Genomic DNA, 26934 nt, shown 5'->3' with positions numbered 1-26934 from the left:
GCTATTGTAATGGCGCATGCAATAAAGTTAATTGCAAAACCGCAACTAATTAATTAAATTAAATTAAAAATTTAACATGCCAAAAATGCAACAGCAATGAAAATCAACAACAAGATAAAATGTAATAAACGGCTGACAATTGGCACACGTTGCATTGCATGTAAATTAAACCAATTTATGCAGTAGTAACGTGAACGTTTTGTAAACCGAACTGTCAAACACTTTAAGAGACAAACATAAATTTATTGATAAGGCATAAATTGAATTCATAATAAGCGCGCTGACTAACTAATGCATGTAGCTGTAGTTTCCGTAGTTAGTAGCTATAGTTAAGCTGTGTGCTATGTTTAATAAGCTCTGCTTTGGCTGTAGTATATCATTTGGCCAGGCCAGAGCCACTTACCAGTTTGTGGCTGCAACTCAATCAGACTGATCCAAATATTGCGCGCGGCCATTGTGTAATAACCGATTTCCGCGTTTGGATGCAAACCAAATACATCCGGCTTATTGACCAGCGGCAGTTTGTCAATGTGCGCTGTTATCAATGCATTACGTATGTAAATAGCCTTTCAATTAACGTCGCCCAACTTACCTATGTAGTCCTCTTTCAGCACCGTCTCCTTATCGGGCAGACAATAGTCGACATTTTCATCCTCATAGAAATGGAATGTTTGGAACACATCGAACAAAAAGTCACCCATATACTCGTTCATATAGCAGTTGGTAATGCGACGATCGAAGTCATCAATAACACGCCCGCCGTACATGACCTCGCCAATGAGATACTTCAAGCTGTTCCAGGGCACTTTATCGTCCGCATAGCGACTCAAATAGTTGCGCAGAATTTCGGAGCACACCTCAAAGTCCGTATCGTTGAAATCGTATGCAATGTTCCAGCCCAGCTTGTCGTATTTGCGACGTTCCTTAAAAATACAAATTAATTGTTGCAACTATCTATAACAATTTGTTTCACAATGCAACAGCAACTTTTCGGCAGCAACAATGTGTGTGTGGCCTAAAGTGCTTTCAACAAATAGTTGCAGCTCTAACAAAGCAGCAGCAGCAGCTACAATTTTAATAAATAAGCAAGTGCATTGGCTGCAACAGCTGCCACAATGGCAGGCAATAAATTGTTGGAGCTGTACAGAGAGTTTCGAACTTACTTGCACCACAGCATGAAAGAAGGCAAGCACATAAATCAATGGACGATAGGCGGGATGAGTGCAGGCCTCCAGACGATCTTGACGCACCTTGAAATAAGTAGAGCGCAGATTCAGCTTTAAGCCATTGGGCGGCTCAGTGACCACTGCAAAGCAAAGTAAACAAATTAATTGCCAAATAAACAATAAACAAACGCAGCGCATACCCTTAAGCGACTTTTGTAGTATGCCTATGGGAAAAGTAGGTGTTGGATCTGTTGTAATCCATAATCTAAAGTCCGGATGCGGATTCTCCACTTTGTCCAGAAACTTTTCCAGCTCGCGTATAAAACGCACCAGCAAATGTCCATTCTGCAGCATCAGCCACATGCCCTGACGCAGCGCATTGTCCAGCAGATTCATAGCCGCCTTCTCCTGACCCTGACCCAAGCTGATGTGACAGAAGTTAGCCATGCCGCCAATAACAGCATCTGCTAACTTTATGAGATCATTGGTGGGATCCGAGCCAGCGCTGAGTATAAAGCAAACAGGTATATTGCAAGTGGTTTGCTCGTAAACCGCTGAGAAGCTAACAACTGGCGGCATGATGAAGAACTCATCCATGGTGTCCACAATGTATTGATTGATGCAGCGGAATATGCGATCCACGCGGAAGCAGCGCAGGAACAACAGTTTCTGTGTTGAGCATAAAAAATGGCTTAAATTTATGAAGGCAAAAAGGACAAGACTTGGTGGACTTGGTTGTGTGTGTTGCTGCTGTCGTTGGCTGTAGTTTATTTTTAGTTGCTGGAACTGTAGTAGTTTAGTTTGAGTTTCAGCTTGGAGAGCTCAAGTGCAAATTGGGCTCGCCTTGTGCTGGTTTCAAGTGCGACTGCGGGCGTAAATTGCCGCTCATCTAATGGCTTGGAAAATTGATAAAATATGGTAATGCACACACACAAACACACGCACACACACACACACACATAGATATATATATAGACAGTGGCACGCTAGCTGACAAAAACAGGCTGCTAATAACTTGAGCAGAAAATGTGCGCCAAAGTTGCAGGACGTAGCAAAAGTCGAGTAAAACTAAACGCCCACTGACTGTGACGCTAGCGTCTGTATGTGTGTGTGTCTCTGTGTGTGTGTGTGGCTTGTACATAATAATCCACTTGAAACGAGCATAAAGTACGAAATCCAATAACGCTCGATGGCAATGGCAACGACAACGACAACAGCAACGCCAACTCCTGGCAAGGATTCGCCTCAGCGTTCGCCACTTGAACGTTGAAAGCATGCAAAACGAAAGTACACAGAGCGAAGAGTGAGAGAGAGAGAGCGAGCGAAAGGACACTTGCCTGGAATGCATTGCATTTGATGTTGTAGCCACCCGGACATGCCACCTCCTCGGGATTCTCCAAATCGAACCACTGCAAGAGCCACATGAGCCAATGGGTTTCGTTTCGTTTGCGTCGTCCATTGGTGGTACCATGGGCATTCGTCGATAAGTGCAAACAAAATGAGCAGCAGCAGCAGCAAAAGCGGAAGCCAGTGAATGCCACATGCCAGTCAAGCAGCAGTTTTCAGCGTCCATCCAAGCCAAGTTGTGTAGTCGTCGTCCATGTTGTTGTTACCATTATTATTGTTGTTGTTGTTGTTGTTATGCATTTTATGGCGTAAGAGCAGTTTGATAACAGCATTGAAGTTGACGGTTGACAGGCAAAGATGGCGTTCCAAAAAAAACATCGAGACACAAATATATATAAAGCGAAAAAAAAATATATATAAATAGCAAACAACCATTAATGTGCGCACAGCGAGATAAAAGCGAATCATGGCTGATTTACTTAGTTATAAAAATGATGAGCTCACCTCCTTCCATTCGTTTAGATTGACACCAAAATGATCAGGCAGCGAGCCAAAACTATCGGGAAAGTCTAGCGACAGCTTAAGCACATCCTCCCAGCTCTTCTCGGACAACCACTTGCTGGGATTGGTGCGTTCGCTTTTGGTCAACGCTATGCTGCCTTTGATAAAGAAATCGATTTCCGCTTGCGATAAAATTCCATCACGCTGTGCCAGCTTGGTGGCAATTTGGAAGGAGAACAGCAGCTTGTGGCGCTCAAAGATGCCCGTGCAGCCGTATGAGTAAACATTCTCGGTTAACGTTTTGATAATATTATTCAAGCGCTTGGACAGCACCGTATCCGGCACAGCCTTGCGCAGCGAGTAAACAAACACATCCAGGTAAGCGGCCAGCGCATATTGATACATGCTATTGACGGTGGCCATGTCGGCGAGCGCAAAGAACAGCACTGCGCCACGCTTGGCAGCAGGTCTATAGCCATTGCGTAGAATTTCAATATCAGCAGCAGTGTCGCTTGCAAGCTTCAGCTGCTCCATAACCAGCCCAGCCTTGGACTTGGTGTTCTCCAGCGTTTCGATTAGCTCAGTGTTGTCCAGCATGTTGCCTGTCGAAGTGGCCAGCTCACGCAGCAGTGAATCCTCAAGCTGCTGCAGCAGCTGCTTGTTCTCGCTGGTTTGCGCTATCAACGATTCGCGCTGCTGCTCCAAATCAGGACGCTCTGTGCCAACCACAACGCTTAGCAGCTGATCCTCCAGACCAGTTTGAGTCACTGTATAGTTTATAACCAAAGCTTTGGCATACACAGCCGGATCAAATTTGGGATTAGCAAACTTTGTAGTCAAATACAAACGAAACTTGGGATCCCAGTCCACTTCCTTGTCGCCCAGCATAACAAATTTGCGTCCGCCCTGTGTGCGCACATTCTTTTGCAATATATCGTCTATAACCGGATCTATATAGTCATCCACATCCTCGAATAGCACCGGCAGGCCATACATTATAGCCATCTCCAGTTGCTTGAGAAAGTCCGCATCGCTGAACGCCAGCACCTTCAGATTATTGCGATATTCCTTTTTGCGTATCCACATCAGCGCCTGCAGCTGCGGATCTATGCAGAGTGGAAAGCGTGAGGCGCGCATTGTTAGTATGCCGTTCTGTATGGACAGCTCATCGGGTGGCAAGCCCTCGCTGCTCCACAGCGATATCTCCACATCGGTGGTCAGATAGCTGTCAATCTTAAAGGGCATAGCAACCGGTATGCCCAGCTCTATAATATCCTCCAGCCAGTCGTCGAACACCATCGTCTTGCGAAACTCCCATGTAAACGCGCCCGTGTATGCCAAAAATGAGGCGCTTATAAGGGAACAGCCCACGCTGTCAATCAGCTGCTGCCCCAGGCTGGCCATCTCCTTGCTCCAGCGTATTAACTCGGAAGTCAAGCCGCTTATGAGCTTATCAGACGCTATCAGCCGACGCTCAGCCTGCTGCATCATTTCAGTCAGCGCTTTCATTTGCCGCATGGATGTGGCATAATTCTGATTCAGCGCATCCAGTTTATCCTCCAGTTTTTGTATTTCATTATTCAAATGATTAAGCAGTTTGATTTGTATGTCCTGCTCCTCCACCAAGTACTCCAAGCGCTCCTTCTTGGGCTTCACCTCCTTGTAGACCTCGAAGAAGCCCAGCACGGCTTTAACAAACTTCAGCAAGCCTGCACCAGCTATAGAGATTTTACTCATATCATCCAGATTTTGTGTCTTCATGTGATTGCGGCACGCAGTAATTTGACGCTGCGTTAGAGCCTCAGTGTTCATTTCCATTAAGCTCTTCAAGAAGTTCACATCGCTCATCATGCCCTTGGCGCTCTTCCAGTTGATCTCCTTAATGCCTTTTAAGATGGCCACACATTCGCATACAACCTGCACCGCCGGCGGTGGCGTGGCAAAGGAACGAATCTCAGTAATCTGCGCCTTTTCCAACTCGCTCAGCGCGCGTCGCGCTTCCTCTAAAGCCGGCATAGCCTCAGCTAGAATTTCCTCTGCCTCGTCCTTTTCTATGGCAATCTGCTTGCCCTTTATTTCAACCTCAACGGATTTCTCAGAAGCTTCGGCTTTCTTAGTGTTGGCCTTTTGCGTGGAGGCTTCAATGGTCACCAGCATAGCCTCGCATTCCTCTGAGGCAATCGCCACATTCTTCTTTTGCTCTGTGACTATGAGACGCAGTTCGTCGATTTGCACTGAAGCTTCCTCAATTTTCTTTATGCCCTCACCCAGGCGCTCGCGTTGCATCGTAATCAGTTTGAATTTCTCCTCTGCAAGCAGCAGTTAAATAATAAATAGCGTAGCTTAAGTCGCGCAGCAAACTTACCCAGCAAACCTAGATAAATGTTTATATAGTCCAGATAATGCTTGGGTGTTACAAAGTTACTGCGCCGCAGCTTCACCTGATACTCCTTGGAGTAATCCTGTATAGTTGTATGCACATGCACCACATGCTCAATGATTGCCTCGCGATGTGGCGGCGGAATGCGTGGGTGTTCGGTAAGGAATAGTCTGCCTACAGCATAAAGCGCCTGCTTGGGCCACGGGAACACCCAATCAATGTAGGTGCTGCCAATGAGTCCAGGAAAACTGCGACAACGATTACGCAGCGCATCGCCGGCGGGCGACATGCAAAGCACCACATGCAGATTCTCAGCACAGGTGCGCAGGAAGTAAGCCCAAACAGAGTCTCTGTAAAGAAATTATAATAAAATATATAATTAAACAAATAGTCACAGTTATTTTGCTTAGGAGCTGTTTACAGATTTCCGCGCGGTAATCGTTTGCTGCTTGTTTAGTCGCCAACAGTCTAAGCTCAACTGACTTAGCAACCTAACCCCTGATGCAAGTGAGAGCTGCTTTTGCTATACAGCTCTTCGCTCGTATACTTGATCTCAGATTAATAATAGCAAGTGAGCGCGCAAGCCTCTTACAGAACATGAGTGACAGCAATTTCTTGTGCTGAGCTTTGTAATCAGCCCACTCGCCTACTAAAGGGAGAAGAGCTGCGCTCGTGTCTTTGCGTTTGATCGCTCTGAGCTGCGCGCTCCTGCGACTGAAAGAGAGTGTCGCTGCTTTGTTGCTGAGAGAGCACTCAATGTGCATCTTACAATTGTGGGCTTAGGCTTAGCAAAAAGTCACGCCACATAAACAAAGTTGTTTGTCACAGCGTTGAAGTTAATATTAAAATGCTCTCATTTAAATAATAATTTAATTGTACATTGATGATATTAATGTGTCAAACTGTAGAGCAAATTAATAAAATATGTCTATAATTATTTAAAATACAAATCGTTTGTTAACGAACTAAATAATATGAAGCCAATATAAACTCTGAACTCTGAGGCTGTAAAATAAAATGTGTCTACTAACAATTGAATAAATTACTTCTGAGTCATACTTTGGCTACAAATGCTTAAAATACAAATCGTTTGTCAAAGAGCTAAACACAATGACGCCAATATAAAGAGCTCTGAGTCTGCTAACTAAATAAGTGTAAAGTGTAATTGTAGCATACTTTGAGGCTGATAGTCCTTCCTCTTCAGCAAACTTGCGCACTTGATTAACAATGCCATCCTTATCCTCATCTGCAAACAGCGCTGGCACTTGACCCACTGTCAGAATATTATTGATCAGCTCCAAGAAGCCCTCCTCAGCTATCTGCAAAATAAAAATATTAGCGCTCAAGCTTATAAACAATTAAAAATGTATAAATGCAACGCACCTGCGCTGCAGTAAACAAAAACACAATCTTCTTGCGCTTGACACCCGCAATGGTGTACAAGATTTTAAGATCCTCACGGAAGGAGGTTTCATTGTAGCCACGTGATATGGTAATTTCAAAGACTTCACACTCGGCTGCAAAGGAAGCCAAGCGAGTGACACACTTCTTGCCACAGCCGCCAACGCCAATGAGCAGCACATGACCGCGATTCATGCGCAATGTGCGATGCACACGCGTCAAATGCTCCAGACAATCCTCAAACAGCACTAGCGTCATTTTCTGACGACGCTCACAATACTCATCGAGTATTTCGGTAAACAAAGCAAAGACTGCATTATAATCAAGCAAATCCTCGTATAAACGTGGCTCAGACTCGTTGGTAAAGTTGCGAAAATCGCCAAAGACCTGCGGATCGCGTAGCACATAGTCCTTGAGCGAGAGGACAACCTGTGGGCCTTCCTCCTCAGCTTCTTCCTCCTCCTCCTCGCCTTCTTCTTCGGCGGCAGCAGCGGCAGCGTCATCTGCATAAGCTTCCATTAGCAAGCGTCCTTGTGCTTCAGCAGCTGCTGCTTCCTCGTCTATCCAACCGTTTTCTTCTTCAAATTCAGGTGGAAAACGTAGCGCTACTTCGTCAGCTAAGTTACGCCGCACTAGCTTCAAGTCCTGTAAGGCAAAAATGTGATATGTGTGTGAGCTTAGTCAAGTGCAGTACAACTTACCACATCCGATATAAGACGATCGCATATAATGCGGGTAAACTCATTGCGCCAAACGCGCACAAATTCACGCAAGTTCTTAAAGCTTGGCGGCTGTATTAGCAGCATGCCCGCAAATATGCGCGACAGATCCTTCAGATTGAATATATAATGAAACTTTGAAGGCGTCGGCGGCAGATCTACAATAACCATCTATAAAAGAAAAAGCAGTTGCATTGTAATTAAAGTCAGCGCAGGCCATAGAAGTTGCTACAAATCAATTTTATCTTGTTCAAGCACACACACATAGACAGCAAGAATAGCAAGCATATATATGTGTGTGTGTGTGTGTGTGTGTGTAGATTGCAAGCAATATGCATTGGAAAATGTCAAGCAGCAGCCTCTACACTTGGACTGTAAGTGGAGGTATAGAGAGCACGCTGAATTTACAGCCATTATCGAGTTGCAGCCCATGTCCTGAGTAACGGCAATTCTATTCAAATAATTCATTTTATTCCATTTCGTGGGACATTAATATCTTTGGCCTGGCGCGTCGAGTGTGTAAAGAGAAGACATACGAACCCGAGCTGCCTGCTGCTTGCTCCACTCGCACTCCAGGTGTAAGTAAATCATATTTTCTTTTCGATTTGGGTGCTGGGACGGCAGCTGCTTGTGCCTTGGCGCCTGCTGCTTGCGGCAATTGCGGCGACAAATGCATTTTTATCTGCACGCAATGAAATGCGATAATATTTTAGTGTCAACAATTGTTAAAAGCACCATAAACTAATGCCTAGCGCCTGCTAAAAGAGCACCAGACTACAGCTCAATACTTGAGCATAATCAAATTTTTGCTGCAACCAAGATGTGCTGCTTAAGATAGCAAACCAAACGAACGACAGAGCGACAGACAGAGAGCACAGTCAACTAGGCAGCAGTCGAAGCGGCTGACCATTGTGTAAAAGGCCAAGCAGCAGCAGCAGCTCTAACATGCAGAGTAGAAAGCAATGGCAATGGCACTGGCACTCGAGAAAGCAATGGAGCAGCTAGAGCATGATGACTAGGGGTTGGGCAGGGGGTTGTTCGCTTCGTAGTGCATTACAGACCATTGAATAATTTCCATTGTATATGGAAGTGCGAGGTACGAGCGGCAGGCAAGCAGATTATGAAAAATTGCTGTTATTTGCATATGTAAATCGAATTTCATAAAATTTGTGAGAGTTTTTGTTAAAGCTATAGATTTTTACTATTTTTTGCGCTTGCATATTGACAGCCGGCAACATTTAAAAATGTTAGAAATAAAATATAAACATTAGAGCAAAATAAGCTGTAAGCTGTGAGTTGAAAATGTGAACTAAACTAACTTTTGAGCTTAAAGTTTATACGCACCTTAAACAGTTTGAGCGTCATTTGCACAATCATATCAGCAATTGGTAGAAAACGTGGCTGGAACTGTACAAATACCAAATGTCCTTTGAATATAGACGAATAGATTTGTATAAGCGATTCATCATTGGGGAACACAATGTTGTAGGTGGAGAACATGCTGATGAAGCGTGGATCGACCTCGTTGCGACCGCCGCCAGCTGTGCCCATGGCAGCATAGAATGTCATATCCTTAAACTTTTTCCAGTTGAGATCCTTGTCACGGTCGTACATGCCGCCACGCTCAAAGAACAGCTTCAGCAATGCAATTGGCTGCTGTGTGCCATAGCTGCAAGCGTATGTGTGTGCATGTGTGTGTGTGTGCGTCAGTGTCTATCAGTTGTCAGTTTGTTGCTGCAATATACTCACTCATCGACCTGCGGCATGTTCATGTCATCAATAAAGCAGGCAATTTTCTTGCCCATTGGTGGCCCGTATGTGTCCTTGGTGCGCTTCTCCACAGCTGCCTCCAACGTGCGTTGCACATCCAATGACGAAGTTCTCGATGAAAAATTAATATTGAGTATGATCTGTAAATGGGGGGGGTAATCAAAGCCTCACTCTTTTTTTTTTTCTTTTTCAATTACATACATTGGTTGTCGGATTCAGATTGCGCAAATATTGCATGATGGTCGCTGTCTTTGATGTGCCCGCCTCACCAACCAGCAGCACAGGTCGTTTAATCTGCCACAGAGAGGAGCAAGTAAACCACAAATCAATGTTTGCTCGAAAGTTCGAAATTAAAAGCAGCTTAGCTTACATCGCTCATAAGTCCCAGCAGTCGATTGGTGCGCGTATTATCCACAGTGGGCACTAGAATCTCACTAAATTTGACAGCCGGATCGTGCACATAAGGCTTGACCACCCACTCCCATGCCTTCCAGCAATTGTCAGGTATGTCCCAGTAGTAATCATACAACGTGGGCTTGCCTTGAGGAAACTGCCCGCCCTGCGCTGGATTTGCTTCCGTATCCTGCACCAGTGGAAAGCCTGCAATGCGCTTCATAAATTCATCGAATATAATCTGATGCTTTTCCAGCAAGCAAGCGCCCAGCGAGCCGTACACTGCCTGCAAAAAGCAGCACTCCAAGCTATCGACAGTATAGGTTTTCAGCTCAGGCTCATCACTCTTCTTATTCTCAGCTGGTCCATAAGTGGGCAGCATAGCATCGTAGAGATTACAAAACTGCGTCACCATATTCAAATCCGTTTGCATTATAACCAACTTCAGCGGATTGCCCTGCGTAGTGCCGTCTAAACCTTCCAGTATGAATGCTATAGCCTGCGTTATAATCTTTTCGAAAAAGTCATTCAGCATCTCGTGCTGCGCCTCCGGGCGTGTCAGCACCCAACGCTCCCAGAACGGACTGTAGCGCAGATTCTTGGGATCCACATAGACCATGCCGGCACGCGAGACTGTTGCGGGCGAGGCATAATTCAAATTGCCCACCTCAAAGAGCAGCGCACAATAATTCTCGAGCCGTATGCGCTCGCCGTTGGCCAAAGTCAACAGCTTGTTGTCATCCATAACAGAGTTCATGTTCTCAATCCAGAGTGCATCGACGTCGCCATCAAAGCAGGCATAGCGACGCTCCTACGAACACAAACACACACACACACACATGAAAATTTGAGTTAGGTGTTGAATTGCATTAGCGTTGAGTGTGTTATGCAATGCCCGCCTGGCTTCCAGGGCTGCCAGCAAAGACTGCCAAGGCATAATGGCCAAGTTACAGAGTTGAGAGTGGAGTGGAGCGAGCGGCTGCAGTTTGTGCAAAGGGATTTATTAGCGAATGGCGCGATTTCCGCATGAATGATGCACACCCAAACGCACTTCAATTTCTCACACTCGGGGCGCGCTCTCAGTCCGGAGTTGCAACCGCAACTTTGCTGTCCCTTCAACAGAGCCAAGCGTATGCCAAGCTAACATTGAGCCATTTTGGCGCGCAAGTGTGTATGTGTGTGTGTGTGTATTAGAGTGCATATGCATGCGTGTGTGTGTGTGGAGATTAGCTGCTGTTGCGCTTCAATTCAAATGGGATTACTATTGCGGCAGCAGTTGCGCGACATGTGACCTACAACCTGTCTAACGATTTGATAGCACACAGTGACAGCTTCAGCTTCTGCACTATACACACACACACACCCACACACACACTAATGCACTTGGGAAAAAAGTGCATACATTTCAACAATTTAAGTGAAATGTATAGTTGCAAATATTTTACTAAATATAAAGTAAACTAAAAGTAAGCTAACTAGAAATATATTAAATGAAACTTAATTAGCACTGCAGAGTATTTTAATTATTATAAAATAATACTTAAAATATATTTACAAAATATTAATTTATTATTGTGCTTTGCTAACTAAAATCTATCTAACTTATTTTAATATTAAATGCATAAATTAATTCAAATAGCCACTAAATTAAATTTGCTTTGCACCTTAAGTGTCTCATCTATCTATAAAAATATTAATCAAAAGTAAATTTAATTTAACTATCTAACGCATATTAATATTAAGCTTATTGTTTTTGCCAAGTGTAACTTAAGTCGGTTGCTTGGTTTCACTTACCTCACGCTCTATTGGTTTATTCATTTCACGGAATATATTTGAAAATAATCCATCGATCCAGTCTCGTGTCTCCATATCCAAAAATCCGTATAGCTCAATAACCGAGCAAGCCTGTGTGTGTAAATTGAAATATTGTCAATCGATGTGCGCAATTGAAACCCAAAAGGGAATTTGATAGCAAATAAAATTGTTGTAAATACTGCTAATTGCTTGCGAGTGCCGACGATTGCATTGAAATTCATTACTGCTTTAAACTAACAATAAAGGAGAGCAGCAACAACTACAACAATGTCGCTCATAATGGGCGAACTTGACATACAAAGAAAGCAGCAGAGAAATGAACAAAAAGGTAACTTGCATGGCTCGGCATGAAGCAATTTATATTATACACTAACTTTGGTTGGCACAAATCTTAGCAATTAAAAGTTAATTCGAGCTGTAATAAATCTTAAAGTTGGCAAATAAATAAAATAAACTATAGCCAAGTGTAGAGTATACAACGCGCTGTTTACTTTGACTCAAGCAATCTGCTGCTCTAGTAGATGAGAGCTAGTTGGTGGCACTTACCTTGGGGTTAAGCACAATGCACTTGGTGGGCAGGCCCATGTGGATTTGCGCTTTGACCAGAGCATTTATGACGACAGTTTTGCCGCCACCTGTTGGGCCCACAATCATGGTCGAGTGTCGGGTCATCATGGTTTCGTACATTTGCACCACTTTGTCTTCCTGTGTGCGGGGCGAGAAAGAAAGAAAGAGAGAGTGAGGGAGATGAGAAAAAAGGTAAAGGTGAAGGCGTTGCCGTTGTAGGGATTTCGTTGTCATAAATGATGTTGCCTGGCAGTCAGCTCGGGGGCAGGGATCAGGACATCAGTTGGGGCCAAGAGTTGACATTGTGTGTGTGACAGTTTGTGCCATTTGTGCAACGTTTTGTTTGATGAAAATGGCAAAAATAGTTGCAAGATTGTCATGGGCGAGAGACGAAATTGTATAAGAGCAAATAGTAGCAGGAGCAGCAGCAGCAGCAGCAGAAAAGTTGAAATTAGTTGCTAGCGGGGGTGAGAGACTGACTTCCTGTTGTCCTTGTTGCTTTTACTTTTGCGCTGCTTGTTGTTGCTGTTGCTGCAAAATGCTTTGTAACATTTCCGCCATTTGCGATTATGCGTCAAAGCGCAATTTAGAAAGTGTCAAAGTGTCAACGTTGACAGCGGAGCAGCAGCCATTACCAATGCCCAACAGGACACAGCACAGCCGGCATAGTCATAGGTACTTTTAGCTACTTTTTGCCTGTCAGCTCCACTGCTGACGCTGCAGTATTTGAGTTCAAGCAGACACCCACCTGATCGGCCAGCAGTATGTAGCCATCGTTGACAAGCACATGACGCACAGCTGCATTAAAATCCGGATAGCCAATGCGTGGACAATCAATGCCTGGAAACAGATCCTTAATGAGCCCCAGGAAAAGCGGCACATCCTCAAACACAAATTTGGGAAAGTTCATGTCACGCAGCACACGCATCAGCACAACAGCTTCAGGCAGATCCTCCGATTGACGCTTCATTACGCCCGCCATGCGTAGCACTGAGTTCAAGGAGCGCAAGCCCCAATCGTAATGGCATTGCTTGGATAGCTGCTCCTGTGCAAGCGAATACAACACAGTCATCTTTTTGGCCAACACTTTGGCTGTGAGGAAACCATCAGAGAACAGCGAAATTAAGCAAATGAGCTCCAGATCGGGCTTAATGCAAGTAACTGGACGAAACAGCGCCTTGACCGATTCGGGCAGCTCAGTGCGGCCTGCATAACCAGGATTCATAGTAACAAACACTCCGCACTTGGGATCCAGCTTAATTTCAACGCCTTCAAACTGCGTAGTATAAAATTAAATATAGAAAAATAAATATGTTGTCAGACTTACGACAAAGCGTTCCAGCTTGCGTATGAGTCCATTGCGTATTGTCTGCAGCTGTGTGGAGATAACACTAAGCACGGATATATCAATGCGATTGAATTCATCAAAGCAGCCCCAAGCGCCGCACTGCACCAAACCAGACAGGATGGTGCCCACAGCTCTGTAGTCCATGCCCTCGCCGCAATTGGTGACAACACAAAGCAAACCCATTGCCTTGGCCAAGTCCTTAACTGTCTCCGTTTTGCCTGTGCCTGCTGGACCCGCAGGAGCGCCGCCTAAATTCATTAGCAGCGCTTGTGTTATAGTCAAGTATATGCGATCGGTTAGCGGCGTTATAACCAAACGTCCATTCAGTCCCATATACTCATAGCCATAGTCAAAGCTGCCCGAACACTGCAGCACATGCAAATTATCATAGAACTTGACCCAGTAGAAGCGCAGCTGACTCTCCCAGCTAAACTCGCCAGCATCCAGAATATTATCGCGCACAAAGTTATCGATAATATCTCTAGCATGCACATCGATTGTGCACATTGCCTTAAACTTTAAACGATCATTGCGTGACAAATTCGAACGCACTGTCAACACAAGCTCCTCAATTTGATAGTTACTCTTGTGCAGAAAATCCTTCATGGCACGCATATTGCCATGATTTTGTGCCTGATCGAATGCTTCCTCTACCTCGGCCGTCCACCAAACTTGACTGGCGCCCAGGCCTACGCCGCCTTGGTAGTTCATTAACCACTCTGGCCTGTGGAAATCGAAAGTGGCCAATGACTGTCAATTTAATACAATTGGCCATAAATATTGCGCAGACATGACCAGACCGAGGGCTTACAAACAAATAAAATAATAAATCGCAAGAAATTGCTGAATTATACAGCCCAGCGAGGTTGCGAGGCAGCAGCCAGCGCAGGCGTTCAATGTAAATCGCAGGCCATAAAAAGTCAGCGACAGCAACCAAACGATTGTGGCTTTGATTTTTTTCAGCGCACACATATTATGTGTGTGTGTGTGTGTGTGCTTGTTTTTATGTTTTTCACTTACCTTGCAATTACCAGATCAGTGCCAAAGTCGTAGATGCACGTCTTTGTTATGTAGCGATTCGAGCGACGCATTTCATCCAATACATCGTTCATCCAATGCTCCACACGTCCTTGCGCGCGCTCTGTCCAGCAGCAAGGAAAAAGAAAATCAAAATAAAAATGTTGCATGTCAATAAGTTAACAAGCTGGCAGACAAAAGAGTGGATACTCTGAAGTTATGTATTTATATCAAAGGTGCATAGATAGAGACTTTCAAATTTATATTCTCTCTCAATAAGTTAACAGACAAACGAGTATATACTTTAGTATTTAATCATCATAATCATTGTATTTAATACAAAAGGTGGAAAAGGAGAGATTTTTTTTAAATTTATAGTCTTCTTCAATAAGTTGAAGAATAACAAGGTTGCAGTCGGCAGAGCAGATACTTTAGCGTGGAGTTAAGTATTTATATTAAAGGTGGAATAAAAGCAAAGAATATTTCAAATTTGTATTCTCTTATTCAATAAGAGGTGAACCCAAACAACATAAGAGTCTTTATGAAATTAGCAAACAAATTAAAAATAAGAAATTAGAATAACAAAAAAATCACCCTGAACGCATTTGTTGCTCTGGCTATACCAATTGTACCATAGAATTTAATTCTAGGCTACAATTAAAAATAAATAAATATACTAAATGAATAAGAGTAATCAATATTATTCAATTGCTGATTAATTTTGCAGACTGCATAGCAGATACTCTAGCTGGATTTAACTACAATATATATACAAAAGGTTTCCACCTTTGAACTCCAGCAAAAATATTTAAAATTTATATTCCCTTCAAGTAAATTCCAGTTGATGCTACTGCTGATTAATTCTAAATTTTCAGCATGCCCTACAGCTCCAAACTGTAAACAAACTCAGCTCCGACTGTTAAGCATATAAACTTCATGCCACTGTCTGCTGCACTTGCTCTTATGTATTGGCGTTATACCCGCGGCTGCCAGTGTATGGTAATAAAAATAAAAAGTAAAGCCAATAACCACATAAATAAACCCCAGTCGCCAATATCAATAAGTGTATACAAAAACAATAAAACTCGAAAGTACCCAAATTACAACAACAGCAACAACAACTGGATACAGTAACCAGAGAGGAGAAGGAAGGCAGCAGTGACAACAACAAAGGCACAATAATAATAATACAATAAGTAGAACAGGAACAGAATGCGCAATCATCTCCAGCGGGGCAAACTGGCAACTGCCAGCACCGACTGGCTACAAATTAATTAAAAGAAATTGGCCAGCTCGCCCAGCCAGCCAGACAGACAGACAGAGAGACAGACGGATGAAGAGACAGACAAGGCAGTGCCATAAAAAAGTTCAATTTTAAAATTGGCAATCAGTGCGTTTGGCTCTGCCGCTGCTGATTGAAGCTCGAGGTGTGGGGGGGTACTTACGTGGATAGCGAAACTCCATGACCTCTCCCTCACTGGATATCATGGCGGTAACCAGTGTCAGATTTCCCTCCTTCACTAGGCGCAGCGACTTGATATTGTCGTACATCTGTGTGTGTGTGCGTATGTGTGCAATTGAGAATAATATAATATATTTTGTTATTTACAAGCACAAATAAATTCATAAAAATTTACTAGTACGTTCAAGTGTTCGTAGTCGAGAGTGCATGTGTTGCAGAAAATGCTGTAATTTCCGCCCTGGACATTGGCCAGAGCGCATAAACAGTGACATTAACTTTTATGGCAAGATTTTCGACCCAACTCTCCATTTTTTTTTGCCCACTCACTCGCTCACACATTCACACTCACACTCACACTCACACTTATGCTCACAGCCCAGTCATACATAAAAATAATGTTGGTAACAGTTTTGCCAAATCTGTTGTTGTCACACCCACACACACACATACATCCGTTCGTGTGTCGTACCCACCTTAATGATGTGGTTCTGCACTGCAGATGGCTCACTGCTGCCCAAAATTGAGAGCAGCTCATCTGTGGATATGAAATAGAAACGCGGAAAAATGCGACGTTTCGAGTCCAAATATTCGTTTAACGACTTCTGACAATTTTCCAAGCCAACTCCCAGACTTTGTATATCCAATAAACGTCCGGGCACTGAACAAAATGGCGCCACTAACGGATTTTTGGCACAATCGACCATGATCTGCAAGTGGTTAGAGGGAAACGAAGGCAGTAAATTATTAGTAGCAGCCAATGACTGCAGCAGTAGCAATAGCAACAAAACATTCTAATAAATAGCTTGGCATATTGAATTTGACATGCACTAATTTAAGCTTGGCATGCAATTATTATATATATATTGTTAAATCTACAAGTGTTGCTTAGCCACAATTAAAGTTTGACTTTTTGAGTTGCAGCAACAATGTCTGGCAGCCTTTTGTGGCAGTGTATAAGCATAATACATGTGTCGAGAGCAAATCAAAATAATAAATCATTTCATAAATGGCATCAAATATTTCGAGCAAGTGTTGCAAATGAAACGTAAAGCAAGCAAACGAGCCAAATGGCGAGCAAGGTTAAGTGAAGTTAAGCACCAGCATATAAACACACACACACACACACACAGACACAAATACAAACATACATTGCTGAAGGTGAAAGCGTTTGGCTTTGGTAAACACTGTGCCCAACTGTGCGTATGTGTAATATATGATGTATATGTTACGCCTGTGCTTGTCTGTGTGTTTGTAAGTAGTGCGCCTGGGTTTGTTTGTTCGCCAACACAATTACGTATACGCAAAGTGGTCGTTTGCATGCGTATTATGTTTACCGTTAAGTAAGGCGTCGCCATATTGTCGGCGCACATTAAATCAACTCAAATAAATTGACTGTGTGGAGTATACAAATATATATATTTTTGCCTACTGTTGAGCAAACTGTCAATACTTACACGCCTATAGGACTTATCAATGTCATCAAATTTACGCGCCTCCTCCGGCAGCTGTGTGCGTATATCGCCGCCAATGAATATGCCCTCCAGATAAAGCCACTTGCGCTGCACCACCAGCCACTCGTCTATGATCTCCGATACAAGCGCCAACAGACGCTCCCATTTGTTTACAGTTTCCAGAAAGGGACCAATGAATCTGTGAAGAACATAAGTTAATTAAAATAATGCATTAAAGTTTAGCTTTATACATAAAGAGGTTAGATTCGTTGGCTAGCACTCGCTTCTTTTACTTATTATATACTAATTTTGTATTATAATTAATCATGTTAATAAATTCTGCAGTTGTACTAGAGTTAATGTTATAAAAGTATCACTGGTTAAAGATAAAACAAAGTCAAAATCAGAGAGATACATAAATAGGCTACATGACCATGCTAATGCTTTAGCACTAGAGCCGAGTTGTCTAAAATCTTTCAGCTATAGACAACTATAGCTAAAGACAAGTTAAAAGATTAAAAATATTTAAATTTGGGATATAAATCGTTTTTAAATTTGTTCTTGCAAATATAAAATGAACTTCAAAATATGCAAATAAATAAAATACTTTTGTTACTTACTGACTCGCGCCCATGGACTGCAGATTCATTGCATTGTCCTCCAGTACTTGCATAATTTCATCCACTGGCCCCAATATCCAGCCACGATCCTCCATGCCCTTGTGATGCTTCAGCACCTTGAAGCTCATGGTCGCCCAGGTTTCAATTACAGCCTGCACGCCACGCTCAATTTGCAACTCCTTGATGGCATTGGTTAATATCTGCTCGGCTATCTCTTGATATTTATGCAGCTGCATGCCAAACATATTCTCCAGGGTGAAACGTGCTGGCGACATGTCGAAGAACTGACCCGTCTTCTCCATCAGCTGTCGCCAATGGCGTTCGCGCAGTGCCTCGTTTTTGAGGCTCACCATCAGCGGCACTGTGGCCTTGAACTGCTTCATGTGAATCTCCAGCTGCTGCCCCACGGGCTGTGTGCGTACCTGTGGTCAGCGTCAGGGGCGATAAATGGATGTAAACGGTTAGTTAGCGACGTCAAATCAGTTGAAACAATAGTGTGGTAACGGCGGCGGCGGCCCGCTCGCTGCATTGAATTATGACAAAAGGCTGCGTACTGCGGTGAGTTTTTGGTCGACAGCAACAGCCGCAGCTGCTGTTCAAAAAGCGCAGTTTGTTTGCATACCCCCCATGTGTGCAGCCCTTAGAACACACACACACACACACACACACGTATACATGCAATATGCATGGCAGACAGGCGCAACGCTGTATCGAGCATGAATTAAATAGAGCGGCGCTCGTTCGGCTCGGCAGGCAAGCTTGTCAACAAATTGCTGTATGGCAACATCAGTCTGTTGCTCAATCGGCACCCCGCTGGCATTTTAATTATTTTCAATATTTGCATTTTTGGCACACACACACACACACATAGACACACATGTGCGCTGATTATGCAAACGGCACATATTTATGACACGCTTTGTGCTGTGCCTGCCAAAATGTTATGCGCTGATAAAAATTTCATTAAAATGTTTGCATTCCAACTGATTATATTCTAATTTTAGCGTCAGCCTCGGGCCGCCTGACAACACTATTTATGTTAACGATAAAGTAATGCATTTATGTGTGTGTGTGTGTGTTTGCCTGGCTCAAATCTATGCAAGCGGCAGATAAGCCAAACCAGCAGCAGCTGCAGCTCACTTCATTTGTACGCAGCGCAAAGTTTTTTGTAACTTGTTAGTCAACTAAATAAATCAATTTGTCATAATCAGTTTAGGTGCAAAAATTTTACAACGAACTGGCAACTTGGCCTTAACCTTATGCAGCATAAATTTACTACATACAACCATTTTTATGCCCCCACCCCGTACCGCCCGCTGTTATTGTTTTTTGTAAGGCTCCCCCGAAAAAACTTTGCCAATTAGTGCAAGTTTTTAACGCATCAACTTGCCTGCTTTGGCAACTTGCGAAATTCTTTCAAATAGCTTTCCACACCCTCGGTTAATACATTGGGGTCCAGGTCCACCCACAGCGTCTTGCCCCAGATTTCGCGTCCATTCTTTTGCGAGCGATAAAGCTTGAAGATCTGCAAGTTAACTGCTTAGGTAAATAGTTTAATTATTGTATTTGTTATAAGTTTTTCACCTGCTGCAGTCCCTCGTACTCCGTTTGCACGCGCGCAAATTCGTGATAGTCCACCATGGGCATATCGAATAGACGCTCCGCATTGGCCAGCTCCTGGCGTCGCAGCTCACGCTCGCCCAACTTTTGGCCATAAGGATCCATCAGGCGTATGCCGCGCTCTAGCTCAGCGCCCACAGAGCCTGGTCCGTTCTCGTCCCAGTCCTTAATGAACTCGTCCAGCTGCGTAACGTGCGAGAGTGAGAGAGAGAAAAGCAAAGTTAGTGCAGCATTTGATTGTTGCGCTTTGCGCTGGCTCTTGCTCTGGTTGGGGGCCTCAGAGCCCACCCACTCTCTGCTTCCTGCCTTAATTCAAATAATAAACACTTCAAGTTAATTCATTTTACGCTGACGGCGCGCGCTGCTATTGCCTTGCCCGCTAACAATTGACAATAATGGTTGAGCGCGCGGAAAAATCCAATTAAAATGCCATTGAAAGGAAATAATAATAGAGGGAAACAAAACAGAATTGCAGAAAACGCAAAATGGCGGAAATGCAGAGTCCCACAACAGCAAAATCGCCTACCCTTCAACACAACCCAGCCCAACCCACCGCTCACTCTATGCCTTGTGCCCACAGCACAAAGATGTTGCCTTTCATTTGGTTGCTGGCTGTCAACTTACATCATCGCAAAATACGTCGATTTCGCCGGAAGTCATTTCGGCAAATTTTTGCTTAATTGGCTGCAGCTTCTCCGACCGATATAGCGCTGATAGAAAGAGACGCTTCCAACGCTTCTCCAAGTGATGTGCTATCAGCATGTCCTCGTAGTTAAACTGCGAAAAAGAAAGAAATGCGTACAGAGAAATTGAAATGTAAACGCACCTATGTAACAGCAAATTAAGCAATGTCCTTCAATTATAGCTGAGTGCAAATAATAATCATGAATAGTGCCGGATTTTACTAACGAGCTGCCGCTGTTTTCGCTACACACACACACACACACAGACATATGCATGCACAAAAGCGTAACAAAAAAAAGCGCTATGAAAAAAATGTAGCATAGCTTTCAGGGCCGCCGCAATTGGTTGGCGTTGCATAAATTTTCATGTGGCCGGCATGCATGCATATATGCATTTGTGTGTGTGTGTGTGTGTCTGTGCATTCATTCATTAATTTATATAAAATGCAAGTTAATTCCGTTTTGTCTGGCCAGAGCTAAGCGCCGTTACCACAACGAAATGCCATCAATAAATGAACGCAAACCGAAAAATGCTGCGCACACACACAGACACACACATGCACATGCACATATAAACTGTTGGCTAGTGGATTGACAGTATAAAATCCGAGGCTCGTTGGCCACTGACTTTATGTAACGCTTTACTGATTGTGTGTGTGCGCCAAAATACGTAAAAACCATTTTCAAATGACGCTCAGTGTACAGTAAAATATGCATATGTAAACATTGTGGGTGCGGTGGGTGGCAACAAGAAACAAAATTGCAAAAAAAAAAAACGCTCATTTGCATACACAAATACAGCGAGCAATGAACTTAAGGAACTCGCTGGAATATCAAACGATTTAACAAAGCACATAGAACACAGCACAGTGTTAACTTTATAATAGAAATAAATACTAAAAGAATTGCTGTTAAACTCTCTTGATGTTCAATGATTTGATTTCAATTTTACAAATTTAATACGTAGCTGCTTTCGATTAATTTTGACTTCCCTTTAAGTTATGTACATTGGAAATTCAATTAGAACCAATTTAAAAATATAGCATGTGCATTTAAATGGCAATTTCCTTTAACTAATTCGATATTCCAATATTTGTATTTACAATAATTATGTTAATGAGCATTAAATTATAAATTGAACCTATTATCTGTAAGGGTTTTATTGAAAATTGATTTAGATTTGATTTTAAATTTATAGATTTAATATGTAGCTGATTTCTCTTTATTTGCGCTTTGCTTATGTAAGTTCGTTGGATATTGAATGTGAATGAATATAAAAATATGGAATCTGCTGCTATTTAACTAATTTGATTTTCATAAGAGAATATCGCACCATTAAAAATAGAGGAATATATTATTGAATTTCAAGCATATATCTGTCATTTAGTGTTTTGCATTGGCTGTTGATAATAATTATAAAACTAAACTAAACTAAAATTGTTATATTAAGCTCTGCACACTTACGGGTATCTCATGCTCACTTAGCACTGTGAATGTCTCTTGCATCTCATGGATCTTTTGCTCATTTGTTAGCGTTGTTGCCTGCACTGTTGCAATAGTTTGCATCACCAGCTTAAAGTCCTCCAGCTCGCGTGTGGCTTTGTTCAGATTCAAGCTAAGCAGCTGCAGCACAGATTAAAACAGAGAGAGAGAGAGAGTGAGAGTTGTGTGATTGAGTTGTTTTTATTGTTATTGTTTTTGTTGTTGATCAAGTGGTTACTCACTTTGATTTCGTTACGCATTGCCTTTGTGTTGTCGTTAACATGGCGCAGCAGCTCCTCGCCCAGGATTCGACACCATTCCTGTGCATGTTGCGTAATGCTATTCAGCAATGGTGTCAAATTTATGCGCACACATCTGACGTCGTGATACTTGCGCATTTGCCGCATGTTCTCGACAATGGTCGAGTAAAATGTAAATTTCTCATCGATTTCGATGAGCGTCACTTGGCGTTCGACAAACTTTTGGCATATCATGTCCTTCTCATAGGCCCACAGATTAAAGTATTTGCGAAATCTGTGCAGAGTAAAAGAGTTGAGCGAAAAAATTATGCACAAGTGTTGACAAACTTACTGCACGACAAAGCCTTTGGCTTCAGAAACAATCTTGGCAGCCAGCTCTTGTATTTGTATAACAATATCAATAATATATTTGATTTGCACTATATCCTCATAGAAGGTATAATTGTATTTCCATTGATTGCCACCAGCATCGATGAGCGGACAGTTGAGACAAGTGCCGCTCATCCAGCGCGTAAATATTTTAATGCTGCAAATTAAATCAAACAAATTAAATTGTAGCCAAAGTTATAACAAACAAATACTTGCCGCGTTAAATAATCCTTAGCTGCTGTTATAATAATATTTTGCAGCTCATTAGCTGAGGGCTCCAGCACAATTTCAGACATAAGCAGCACAGCTTTGACTTCAAACATGGGATTTTCCGATAGCAAACGACTAACATAGCACTTGAGATTCTGATAGGTCATGCTGTAAAGCAAATATTTAATATATATAGACATAAGCTATATGCGTGCTTACTCTAAAATGCATTTGTAGGTCTCCTCCTCCCAGAATTCATAGTAGTTGCGCATTTTGTCGGAACGCCCGCTAAATGTGCCCAGCACTAAGCTTTCCAATTTGATAAGCACTGGCCCCAGCGAATCGTAAAGTCGCTTCATTTGCGCCGTTTTGCGATTGCGTGAAGCCTCCAACATTTCAAAGTAGCCCTGACATTCGTAAACGCCCGAGCCGCAAGTTATAGCCTGCGCTTTCTTCTCCACATCGTGCTCGTCCTCTGCTGTCATTATGGTGATACTTTCCCCAGTGCTGGATTTAAAAGTGCGCGACGAAATGCTCGCATTGTCGGCTATGCTGCGCGATCTACTGAAAGATACTGGCACCATAGCCTTGCTTTGCTCCTCCGTTTCATCGTCCAGATTAAACAGATTGTAGCCTTTGATCATATCAATGCGACTGCGCAAATCCATGCGTATAAAATTTATTTGCGACACTATCGACGTCAACTTGCGCAGCTGCGAGTTGATTTGATCGCAGAATTTGCTTATATTAAACGATATCCAGCTATAGCGACCTACGCCCATTTGTATAAACAGCTCAGTGTCGTAGATATGTTCGCGTAGAAAGACAACCTCGGATAGCGACAGATTGCCAATGATATTGTTGTAGCGATTGATTACCTCGGACAGCTTTTCGTAGTCCTTAAACAGCAAATCCTTTTTCATTATAGCAGTGCGCAGCACTGAGGGCAAACTAAAGCCAAGATATTCAAACAGCTGACCCTCGAACATGGTATCGAATACTTCGCGATCCAAATTCACAACAAACTGCATGCCATATTCGATGAGCACCTTGTCAGCCACAAGTTCACGCCAAATGGGTAAATTGCGCTGCGATTCAGCGCGTATGAGCACTAAAGTAAATATATGAGTAACATAAGTTTTAACTAAAATTGCTACTTACGCTCGCAAACTTGCACACACTCGCGATCGCGTGCTGTTATATCCTTAGCCTTCTTCTCCTTTATATTTGCAAGAAAATTGCGCGCATTGCGTAGCTGCTCATTCGAATGACGCGTCTTGCCCACCATCCACATAATCATGGCAGTTAACACTGTAAAGCGATTGACTTTGCACACAAAATTCATTTGTGTTGCCTCGCTGACTGCTGTCAGCGACAAATCATCCTCGTCCTCCTCCTTCTCAAAGACGCTGTATGTGCTCATGCCGCTCATGCTCATGCCCTCAGACTCCATGTCCATAAGGCTTAGCACTTGGCCAGTGCCATAATTCGAGCTGGTAACATTAAGTGAGCTTTTGCGTTGCGACTTCAATGTTTGCGTTGACTCCGATATATAGCTGACTATAAGAGTTTTAATCGTTTTAATTATTCAAGAGAGCTTTGACAATCAACTTACTTATGGCAGCATCACAGATTTCTATGCTAAGTATGTTAGCGCGATTGGTATGATTAACAATAAACGTTGAGTTCTGCATATATTTTTCGAATAGTATCTTTTCAAACTGAAAGAATACAGTCATCAATTCGAAATATTGTTTAAAAGCGCTGCGTTTAAGAAAACTATTTTTTAAAGCAGGATCATCTTCAACTTTTTTAAAAGCCATAACCGAGTTTTTCAGCTTTCTGCCCAGCAAGCGCGCCCAACAAACAGCGCTTATCTTTGCAGGCTGCAGCTTGGGCATGGGTGGCGTTTTTTTAAAGCGCTGTAAATACAAAAATTATAACATTTATAAAAGTAACTGATTTAACTGCTATTACCGTAAAAACAGCTTCCACATTATTAATTTCGGTAACAAAAAATCTCAGCAGATTTTCATGCTTGGTGGAAACAAAATCCTGCAGCATTTTGCGCGTATCTATTTGACTAGCATTAATAACTAGCTTAAGTCCTTTTTCTGCGGAGAGCAGCGAGTTAATGCTTTGATCTATTACAGTCTTTGCTTCTAGCTCCAAATTTTCTAGACGCTTATTGAACTGCTCCAGCGAATACTCCCAGTTTTCCCAATTGCTAGGCATAAACATATCGTAGTCCACAGTGCGTATGAGATCATCCAGCAAACGATAAATTTTACGCATTAAATTGTCCACAATAGCTGGATCGGTTATAAGCGCTTTGAGATTGCGTCCAAATAGATTCTCATATTGTATAAACACGCGTCCAACATAAGCAATATCGCCAGCTACGCGATGTATATGATTGACCTCATTGAACAGCGCCACGCGATCAAATTCCCAACGCGAGCCAGCACCAGATTCTTCTATATGCTGGCGGCTGGTCTTATAAGCTTGTTTCCAGCAGCGCAGCAAATTGGCGCAGTTTGTAGCAGTTTCATAGGTATAAGTGGCTGAGTAACTAAAGAAAATGCATGAGTAACATTTAATTTATGAATAATACCTTAACTTACCGAAATATATTATCAAAATTGATGATGTTCTTAACTTTCTGCACAAAGACATTGGAAATTTCACAAAGCAGCACTTGCATTTCAGCATCGCGGCAATAGTAGCTGGACATGGTCCATATATGACGCAGCCCAACCATAACATTGGGTATTTGCAGCACCGTCATCTTGAAGCTATCATAGTTGCGTATTTTCTATAAGCAAACACAGCAAAATTATTAAAAATAACACATAGCTTAACACGTAAGAATCACCTCCAAGTAATCTGTTATAGTGCCTAGATAATCAGAATTATCTTTAGCCAATTTGAAGCGCTCTTCGGTTTTCTTATGCACACTTTGCCAATCTTTGAGCACGCCGGAGCCATCGCTAGCCAAACGCGCCAGCACTGCAGTAACAAATTCAGTTTTAAGCTGCTCCAATGTGCTATACAAATCAATTTCCATTTTATGCCAATAGTTATACTCAGCCATGGGCGTAAACTCTTCTAGTTTAGCATCCTTTAAAGCTTTCATAGTTTTGTTTAAATACTTCATCCAGCCATCTACAACATCCTCCAGCTGCACTTGCGAATAATTAGGTAAAAGATCTAATCGCTTAGGATCGACAGGCACACGTATGACAGCTTCTTCGAATTCCGTCTCCTCCTGTCCTGGCAGCACATAGGATGAAGGTAAATTAAAGGCCCAGACTATGTGATTAATTGTCCAATCGATTTCACTATCGAATTCATCAATCTCCTTAAGCAATTGCCGCTGTATGGGCTTAATGCGTGGTGGTGTCGCCTCCTCTGCCGCATGCTCTGCCTCCACCTTGGCTTTGGTTTCATTAAGTAGATTCTCCCAGCGCTCACCTATGGTAAGCTTCTCAGGTTTCTTTTCCGCAGCTATAAGTAAAAGTTTTGTTATTACTGCAACATGCATGTGAAGCTATAGCTAACCTTCTTCCTCTGATGATGACAGCACCTCCACTACTTGCACTTGCTGTTCCTCCTCTTCATCATCGGCGCCAGCGCCTTGCGCTTCCTTTTTAGCCTTTTCCGCCTTTTTCGCCTGCGCTGCGAGTTGCTTCAGTTTTCTGCAAAATAAATATAAACATAATTAAAGGCACTCGACATGTAAAATTAACAGAGTAGCTCGAAAAGCGGCAGCTGATAAGCCAAATGAGCAGCAGGCTACGCGTAAAACAAAAGCGTAACAAAGCAACTGAGGCGGCATCCCCGCTGGCTCCGAGAAAGGATTTTTTTTTTTTTAACACACAAGAAGCGACGACGCAACAATGGGCAATGGGCAATGGTCAAGTGGTTGCTGCTGCGCGACAGCAATGATATTTTTGCTTGCAACTCAAAGAGGATGTGCCATAAATGTTGGGCGCAAATGGAATGGCAATGGGTTCGCGGTAAACAACGAAGCTGGCGCCGTTGATGGCAGCATGAAATCCGATTAAAAATAAAAATTTCTTATCGGATGCGCTGTAATTTATGTGCGAAAAGGGTTATGCTCAAACAAGACAAAATAAAAAAAAAACACACACACACATACATACGTACGGATTTTTAAAAAAGGAACTGTGGCCGCGTCGATGGCAACCAGTGATAAACGCAAAACAAAGGGCAAACAAAAAATGTGCATGGAAAAAAACAAAAAATTAAAAAAAAAGAAATCGCGGCACAGTCAGCGCACACTTCAGTCAGCATAAAACCAATAAAGCGCCAGCCCCTACAGTTGCTACC

At 42.8% G+C, this 26934-nt stretch overlaps 1 protein-coding gene across 1 annotated transcript in view; it reads right to left on the bottom strand.

Annotated features, from left to right (window-relative positions):
• Nucleotides 1–25555, bottom strand: part of LOC108603535 (dynein heavy chain 10, axonemal) — a 28463-nt gene extending 2908 nt beyond the window's left edge. The window contains exons 1-36 of the mRNA XM_017992434.1: nucleotides 25457–25555; nucleotides 25206–25396; nucleotides 24559–25153; nucleotides 24197–24503; nucleotides 23743–24141; nucleotides 22801–23692; nucleotides 22588–22749; nucleotides 22334–22528; nucleotides 21985–22276; nucleotides 21725–21883; nucleotides 20202–20354; nucleotides 19542–19760; nucleotides 19348–19482; nucleotides 17958–18379; nucleotides 17341–17536; nucleotides 16360–16593; nucleotides 15870–15975; nucleotides 14428–14548; nucleotides 13387–14131; nucleotides 12808–13335; nucleotides 12039–12197; nucleotides 11472–11582; nucleotides 9655–10488; nucleotides 9486–9578; nucleotides 9264–9424; nucleotides 8859–9183; nucleotides 7497–7685; nucleotides 6778–7440; nucleotides 6571–6713; nucleotides 5380–5744; nucleotides 3018–5323; nucleotides 2504–2575; nucleotides 1367–1835; nucleotides 1164–1306; nucleotides 593–923; nucleotides 404–535 (exon numbers count right to left, since the gene is read on the bottom strand). Of these exons, the coding sequence (XP_017847923.1) occupies nucleotides 404–535; nucleotides 593–923; nucleotides 1164–1306; nucleotides 1367–1835; nucleotides 2504–2575; nucleotides 3018–5323; nucleotides 5380–5744; nucleotides 6571–6713; nucleotides 6778–7440; nucleotides 7497–7685; nucleotides 8859–9183; nucleotides 9264–9424; nucleotides 9486–9578; nucleotides 9655–10488; nucleotides 11472–11582; nucleotides 12039–12197; nucleotides 12808–13335; nucleotides 13387–14131; nucleotides 14428–14548; nucleotides 15870–15975; nucleotides 16360–16593; nucleotides 17341–17536; nucleotides 17958–18379; nucleotides 19348–19482; nucleotides 19542–19760; nucleotides 20202–20354; nucleotides 21725–21883; nucleotides 21985–22276; nucleotides 22334–22528; nucleotides 22588–22749; nucleotides 22801–23692; nucleotides 23743–24141; nucleotides 24197–24503; nucleotides 24559–25153; nucleotides 25206–25369 (12520 nt within the window). The 5' untranslated portion in view covers nucleotides 25370–25396; nucleotides 25457–25555. The remainder of the gene's footprint in view (nucleotides 1–403; nucleotides 536–592; nucleotides 924–1163; nucleotides 1307–1366; nucleotides 1836–2503; nucleotides 2576–3017; nucleotides 5324–5379; nucleotides 5745–6570; nucleotides 6714–6777; nucleotides 7441–7496; nucleotides 7686–8858; nucleotides 9184–9263; nucleotides 9425–9485; nucleotides 9579–9654; nucleotides 10489–11471; nucleotides 11583–12038; nucleotides 12198–12807; nucleotides 13336–13386; nucleotides 14132–14427; nucleotides 14549–15869; nucleotides 15976–16359; nucleotides 16594–17340; nucleotides 17537–17957; nucleotides 18380–19347; nucleotides 19483–19541; nucleotides 19761–20201; nucleotides 20355–21724; nucleotides 21884–21984; nucleotides 22277–22333; nucleotides 22529–22587; nucleotides 22750–22800; nucleotides 23693–23742; nucleotides 24142–24196; nucleotides 24504–24558; nucleotides 25154–25205; nucleotides 25397–25456) is intronic.
• Between the last annotated feature and the right edge of the window lie 1379 nt (nucleotides 25556–26934).

This window comes from Drosophila busckii, chromosome 3R (assembly GCF_011750605.1).
Source record: "Drosophila busckii strain San Diego stock center, stock number 13000-0081.31 chromosome 3R, ASM1175060v1, whole genome shotgun sequence".
Classification (NCBI taxonomy): domain Eukaryota; kingdom Metazoa; phylum Arthropoda; class Insecta; order Diptera; family Drosophilidae; genus Drosophila; species Drosophila busckii.
The sequence above is the reverse complement of the archived record's forward strand: the minus strand, read 5'-3'. Positions and strand labels throughout refer to the sequence as shown.